Here is a 7,650-nt window from a genome sequence, read left to right on the forward strand (position 1 = left end):
CTAAAAATAATCTTTGTCACTGACTATAATTGATTCGGTATTCCATCTCTTACCGTCTTAAGAGTATGAACAGTATAAATTACTAAAAGACAGAGTCAAATTAGAATCATTGTTCTTTCAAATTTCGTGAATATATGTATATTTTGCTGAAGCTAGAAAAACAAAATTTTCAAACGTTTAATAATACTTTCCCCAAAACTAGCACCTCCCATAGTATCTACTAAGTCAAAAATGATATGGTGTTAATCAATACGTTACCTAAATAGTAGGTTTAGTCTTAGTTATCATAAATATAATTTTCGAAAATTATCAAGTCTGAACTTTTCATGCATGCATTGATACCAAAGACCAGAACATTAAAAAAAATTGTCTTCTTAGAAATTGTCAAAGTCTGGCTCATTTCTTGTGAGAGTTGCTAAACCTAGAACCATTGTCGTGTTATAATAGTCAACATTTTTCTAACCTATAAATATAGCCCCATTTTACTCTCATCATCACACAAATTAAATCAGTAACGTCACATAGAAAGTGTAAAATTTCATAGACTATAGTAGTAATTATCAAAAATGGTTTCACGTAGCTTCCTCTTTCTTCATGTGTTGATCATATTTTCTTTAGCAGTTATGGCATTTTCGGATTTATCAGATGATTTCTACGAGGATGTTTGCCCTAAAGCTTTACCAACAATTAAACGGGTTGTGGAGCATGCAATTCGGAAAGAGAGACGAATGGGCGCTTCTCTGCTACGTCTACATTTTCATGATTGTTTCGTTAATGTAAGCTTATATTTTTCTCGCACTCAATATTTTTCATTTCATCCCAATTTCTATTTGTGAAAGCATCTGAGTATTTAACCTAAAATCTTTAAGTTAGGAATGAATTCATTGCTTTTGGTTAATGTTTGAGACGTTGTTACTAATGCATGTTTTGTTAATGAATTAGGGTTGTGATGCTTCGATTCTTCTTGACCAAACGGCGACTATTGACAGTGAAAAGACTGCTCGTGCTAATAACAATTCTGCTAGAGGATTTGAGGTGATTGATAAAATTAAGTCTGAGGTTGATAAAGCTTGTGGACGTCCAGTTGTATCTTGTGCGGATATCTTGGCAGTTGCAGCTCGTGACTCTGTAGTTGCTGTGCGTATTACTCCCCTTCTATCCTAACATAAGCTATAAATTTGGTTTTCACTACTCACTTCGTTAACCATTAAGCAACAATATTATTAGTTTGTTTGGCCAAACTCTTTTTTGGGCCAAAAGTTTTTTTTTCTTCAAAAGTTAGGTGTTTGACCAAGCTTTTAGAAGGAAAAAAATGTTTTTTAGTAGAAGTAGAATTAGTTTTTGAGAAGCAGAAAAAAATAACTTTCTCTCCAAAACATACACTTAAAATAAAAGCTTGGCCAAACACTAATTACTATTCAAAGGTGCTTTTCAAATTAATTAGCCAAACACAAACTTATTATCACCAAAATTACTTTTTTGAAAAGTACGTTTAAGAAAAATATTTTTCAAAATAAGCTGATTTTAGAAGTTTGGCCAAATAGGCTATAAGTAGATACGCTAAGCTCAATATGAAATAAAGAATTAGTAGCAAGCCTCATAGACAATACAAATATCATAGATTTTCTCCACTTAAATGTGTATGGTGCAAAATTAATGTTATGAACCTTCAGTATATAATTAAACTGAAACATTTTTACAATGAACAGCTACATGGACCAACATGGGAAGTGAAATTGGGAAGAAGAGACTCCACTACAGCAAGTAGAAGCACAGCCAACAATGACATTCCAACTCCATTCATGGACTTACCTGCACTTATCAACAACTTCAAGAAACAAGGTTTGGATGAGAAGGACCTCGTCGCGCTCTCCGGTGGCCATACCCTAGGGTTTGCTCAGTGTTTCACCTTCAGAAATCGGATCTACAATGAGACTAATAACATTGAATCCACCTTTGCAAGGCAACGCCAAGCAAATTGTCCACGAAGTGGAAGTGATTCCAATCTTGCTTCCCTTGATCCAACACCTGCTCTTTTCGACTCGAAATATTTTAGTAACTTGGTGTCCAAGAAAGGGCTTTTGCACTCTGATCAAGCACTATTTAGTGGTGGAAAAACTGATGATCCTGTTAAAAAATATAGTAAGAACTTAAGGACTTTTTCCAAAGATTTTGCTGAGTCTATGATAAAGATGGGTAATATCAAGCCATTGACCGGGAAACAAGGCCAGATTCGAGTAAATTGCAGGAAGGTGACTAAGCAGTGCTAATTAATGATGCTGATTAAATCAAATGTTTCAAAAGTTTGGTTATTTTTAATAGTAATTGTGATTTTTGTTCATTTAGAATCTTTGTTGTTACCTAAAATAAGTCAATTGTGAATTGGGAGTTGTGTGGTAATTTGTTTTTTAAAGAAATTGGATTATGTTGTTTTCGATCGGCTGGCGCGTGAATCCTTTTTTTTTTTTTTAATGAATTAATTACTTTTCGATGTTTCTTTTTGTAATTTTGAGCCGAAGGTCTATCGGAAACAACTTCTCTATTCCTCCCTCAGTAGGGATAAGATCTGCGTGTACACTATCCTCCCCAAACCCCACTTGTAGGATTTTACGGGATTGTTATTGGTGTTGGATGAATTATTTTTCGCATTTAAGAAGTTTGATATTATCTTTCTGCTGTTGATAAATAGATTATCAAATTTTATTTACCAATTGCAAAATATGTACAAGCTATAGACAACTGAACTTGGACATTTTATTTACCAATTGCAAATTATTTGATTAGTATTTGTTGATTTTAAGCAAAATGAAGCTTGGAACTTGATAGTGAAATACACAGATTGTTAAAGCATCTAAATTTTTTCTAGAGTTGGATATATACAAAATATAAAATTTCTCGTACAACACGGCCCATTAGCTCAGTTGGTTAGAGCGTCGTGCTAATAACGCGAAGGTCGCAGGTTCGAGACCTGCATGGGCCATATTTTGCTTCTTGTTTTTATTCCCCATTCATTTCTATGCGGAGGTTGCAGTGACTGGAAAAAGTAATAGAAACCAAACAGTAAACACAATAGAGTTTATCACAACAAATAATAAATGCCTAAAAAGTAGTTTAAAAAACTATTCAACAAGTATATAAATCGAGTTTTTGGCCAATATTGTCCCTTATCTTTGAGGGTAAGTCTATTTTGGTTCCTCAAATATAGTCCTGAGCATATTTAGTCCCTTAAGTATGCTAAAGTGGAGCACCTTTAGTCTCACTGACACAATGTGTTAACTAACGGTGTTACCCAACTCTGATTCATGAAGCAAATTTTCTGCTCTGAAGCAAAACGTTTCCTCTCTTTTTATTGGATAACGCAAATTATCACTTTAATTCATCATTTTTAGATAATGTCTTCTAAAATTTTGACCTTGAAAATATCCCATTTTGTGCTAGTTTTCAATGAGAAAATGACATTGTATAGCCGTTGTAAAAATAATAACCGAAAAATGTATAAAATTTGTATATATATATATATAGACATTTTATATGTTAATATACAAAAATTATACAAATTTTATATACTTTTTTCGCTACCAGATGTAAATAGTTTCTGGTATGGGCTAAAAGTGATAATATAACTTGGTTATTCGTTTGCTTCAATAATATGCCTAGAAGTGATCCTAGCAGCTCTATTTTTTTCAAATTTTAACTTTTCTTTTTTTGAAAAAATCAACCGAAATTTTTAAATGTATATATATACAAATTTTATATATTTTTCGGCTATTATTTTTGCAGCGGCTATACAGTGTCATTTTTTCATTAAAAACTGGCACAGAAGGAGATATTTTCAAGGTCAAAATTTTAGAAGACATCATCTAAAAATGAGGAATTAAAGTAATAATTTGCGCTATCCAATAAAAGGAGATGAAATATTTTGTTTCAAAGGAGAAGATTTGCTTCATGAATCAGAGTTAGGTAACACCGTTAGTTTTTGAATATATTATGTTAGTGAGACTAAAGGTGCTCCACTTTAGTATACTTAATAGACTAAATATGCTCAGGGTTATATTTGAGGGACCAAAATAGACCTACCCTCTAAGATAAGGGACAATATTGGTCAAAAACTCTATATAAACCTATCTAAATTCTGTATAATAAATGTTTAATGTAGATAACACATTCTCTTTTTAATTTAGTGCATGCAGTTGGTGGTTTGTTGCAAGTAATTCTTTTTCTGAAATTTCATTATTTTCCAAAGGACCTCTCAAAGTGCTGCCAATCAATGGAAGATCATTCTTAAAGTTCTTTTTTCAGTTAAAGAGAGAAAGTTGACAGAGGTCATGGGTCCCCTTGGGATTCTTTGGGATTTGCCTCAAACCTAGCACATAATCCCACACTAAACACTATATTATGCCTGTTTGCTGTGAGTAGGGGTTCATAAAAATCCGAAAAATCGAAAACTGAACCAAACCGACCAAAACAAATCGATACATTTTAGGTTTGATTTTGGTTTTTAATTTTAAAAATCGATCAAATTTGGTTTGGTTTTGGTTTTAATCAAAAAATAATCGAAAAAACCGAAACAAACCGACTATAGAAGTAGCTATTTAATTTATTATTACACCTATATATATGTGTATTTTTATATACAGTTTCTAAAATTTTATGCTATATATTAGTCGTTTGTATTTTTAATATAGTTCTTTGCAATTGTAATAATCTAATTCTTTGCTTTTATATTCTAGTTTTATTGGTATTTTTCTTTTGCTAAGTACAAGAATTTATTTCATGTTAAAAATAATAGATTTTTAATTGAGTAGTTAAATTATTCATTACTATTTGATTCAATTATCATCAATATATCTTGGTAAATGATAGAATTTTCAAAGATCAATTGGTTTGATAGTGTTACGTTGAAAATGTAGTCGCCAGAATATGTGTTTGGTACTGTATGTCTCATATTTAAGAATAAAACCGATAAAAAATGAAAAATCGATAAAAATTGAATCGATAAAAAACTGATTTAATTGGTTTGGTTTGGTTCCAATATTTGAAGAACCGACTGTCACGACCCAAACTGATGGGCCGTGACGGGCACCCGGTACCTTACTCAATCAAGTACCGACGTAACGTATATTTCGTATCATACTATCATAAGTAAATGAGCCGGAAAGGTTGTCATGATATAACTAGAATAAAACATGAGGGAATACTAGACATAGGATGACCCAACCTGATATAGAAACTCATACATGTGACATACAGGCCTATAAGGCCAATGTGATCCATTATATACTTAAAATATACGCCGACAAGTCCATACAAGTATCCGTATATATGACATCTGTCTACAAGCCTCTAAGAGTACATACTTATCATAAAGGTCGGGACATGGCCCCGCCATACCAAACAATACACGTCTAAATCATACTGACCAAACAAGCAACCCCGGAGCAAATGGAACGCACCAACATCTTCCGCTGAGCTGATAGCCTACTTGGAGGACTCTCGACCTGTCTATCGGGACCTGTGGGCATGAAACGCAGCGTCCCCAGGCAAAAAGAACGTTAGTACAAATAATGTACCGAGTATGTAAGGAATAAAAATTAGTAATTAATAGACATGAGAGAAACATGAAGTAAAAGACTCGACATGTAAGTCTGAATAGCTCTGTGAATCATTTAATATTACAATGTCATGCATATGCGTATAAATATCATACCATGTTTAGGTATATGCGTTCATAACATCATCAAGCCTATGAGGGCATCCCATCATATCATCTCGGCCACTGTGGGTAAATCATCAACGTATACCAGCTGATCAGGTGATGGTGCGTATATAACGCTGTAACCTTTTCCCATATCCCATATACATATAATATACGCGTATATAACGCCATCTGGTTATGGGTCAATGTACATGTATAAATAAATGAATGAAATGCATAAGAAATACGTTAATAAGATCAATATATCTTTCAGATAATCTTTATCAACTATGTATTTTTCTGAGACCCATGAACAGAAGATATAATAATAATAATTCACATGGGGAATCAAGAACGTAGGCATCTCTAATACTTCTATGAATAGAGTCATTTATGAAAGTTGTGCATTTGCTTGTTTCGTTTGTATCGTACGGATCATGCCAAAAAGAAAGAAGGGATAGACTTAATATACCTGAACCGATTCCCTTGACAATCCCTTTAACACCAGTTGATTGCGACAACACGTAACGGCGGATCGAAGTAGGGAAAAATCCGTATGATATTCTTGAGAAAGATTGCACCGTACACCCTTAGAATCGCAAAATCCCGTTGCTATTATGCAGTATAATTTCATATGAATTCCTTTGCTAATCCAAGAACTCCCGTGGCTATTACAATATGGAGTCTCGTATGAATTTCAAAATCCCTCACCTTTTCGTCCTTGGCTTTTCCCTTTCTATAACTCCCCACCAAGTGAATTCTTGATATCAATAGAAGATAAAGTATAAGGATGACTCATATAAACTTCGTGTTTGCAAGGGATGACTAAGAATATTGTTGAATTAATTTACTTTGCCAAAGCAGATCCGTATGACATTCTTTCTTATAAAGAATGAAATGAATTAGAAAAGTCCCTTTTTATAGTGGTGTGGAGGCCCCGCTTATAAGGCTTACTTTATCCATTTTAAAATCTCTTAAAATGTCACCTTTCACATAAATTTAAGAGTCATTAAATTGGCTTTAACTTGCTGCCAAGTCTTCATAAACCCACGTGAAGGTTGTCCCCTTAGAATTATCCAAAATCTTCACCTAAATAATTATCCACAAAATCCAATTTATAAATTAATCTCCCACTTAAAAATTTATAATTACCCAATTATCCACATAATTAAGAATTATCTCAAATTACATAAAATACTACTCACTTTTAATACACTTTATACACCTTACTATCATGGTCATGTGATACCTTGTATGGTACTAGTCCATAAATACCGGGTATTTTATCTCGGGCCGTATTTTATCCCAAATGTCAAACTTCGACGAAATTCATTTTCTTCGATTTGCTTACCCTCTCACCTTCATGAATTTACTCGTCACTTGTTTGAAATAACATAATGCTTATAATCTCAAAATAATCTCATTCCCGAACTTACAACGATTAACTTACGACGAAACTTTAACGTACGAAAATGCGGGATGTAATATCTCATTTTCGAAATTTCATCAATTTACTCATGGTGTACTTTTATGTACGAAAATATGAGGTGTAACATTATTTCCCCCTTGGAACATTCGTCCTCGAATATTGACTGATGCACTTATCATTCTCATAACCCATAGCTCTTGCGAATACTTTAATACTCTTCTTGCCATTTAGGCAACTGTTCTTAGAATAAATCCAAAGGCCCGGGCATTCTCCCTTTAGGCCTCTTTCTCACACCACAGTCTATGATCAGAATTCTTCCAATCTCGTAACTCTTGCTACCTTCTGTCATGCAGCCTGTACGACTTTTTCCTTGTATGTGTGCCTATGCAACTCTTCTCTCCTTTTTCCTCCAGTTTTTAGCCAATCTCTAGGCCTCACTTTGTATGCATATACAGAGCTTGATAAGATGTCTCTCTGGACATCTATAGGTATACTGAAGTTCTTTGCTCGATACTTTGTTGAACTT

General features: G+C 33.5%; 1 protein-coding gene and 1 non-coding gene across 2 annotated transcripts; both read left to right on the top strand.

Annotated features, from left to right (window-relative positions):
* Nucleotides 1-482: 482 nt before the first annotated feature.
* On the top strand, nucleotides 483-2,437 carry LOC107763371 (cationic peroxidase 1-like). The gene is made up of 3 exons (XM_016581864.2): nucleotides 483-776; nucleotides 943-1,137; nucleotides 1,710-2,437. Exons 1-3 carry the CDS (start codon nucleotides 567-569, stop codon nucleotides 2,268-2,270), a joined length of 966 nt encoding a protein of 321 aa, XP_016437350.1. The 5' UTR covers nucleotides 483-566; the 3' UTR covers nucleotides 2,271-2,437.
* Nucleotides 2,438-2,906: 469 nt separating this feature from the next.
* On the top strand, nucleotides 2,907-2,980 carry TRNAI-AAU (transfer RNA isoleucine (anticodon AAU)). The gene has a single exon. It is a non-coding gene; the product is annotated as a tRNA-Ile (tRNA).
* The last annotated feature ends 4,670 nt before the right edge of the window (nucleotides 2,981-7,650 follow it).

Source organism: Nicotiana tabacum, chromosome 24 (genome assembly GCF_000715075.1).
Source record: "Nicotiana tabacum cultivar K326 chromosome 24, ASM71507v2, whole genome shotgun sequence".
NCBI lineage: Eukaryota > Viridiplantae > Streptophyta > Magnoliopsida > Solanales > Solanaceae > Nicotiana > Nicotiana tabacum.

Coding starts and splice junctions, on each gene's coding strand:
- LOC107763371 (XM_016581864.2), top strand. CDS start 567: ATGGTTTCACGTAGCTTCCTCTTTCTTCATGTGTTGATCATATTTTCT. Junction 777..942: donor TTCATGATTGTTTCGTTAAT/GTAAGCTTATAT, acceptor TTAATGAATTAG/GGTTGTGATGCTTCGATTCT. Junction 1,138..1,709: donor CTCGTGACTCTGTAGTTGCT/GTGCGTATTACT, acceptor TACAATGAACAG/CTACATGGACCAACATGGGA.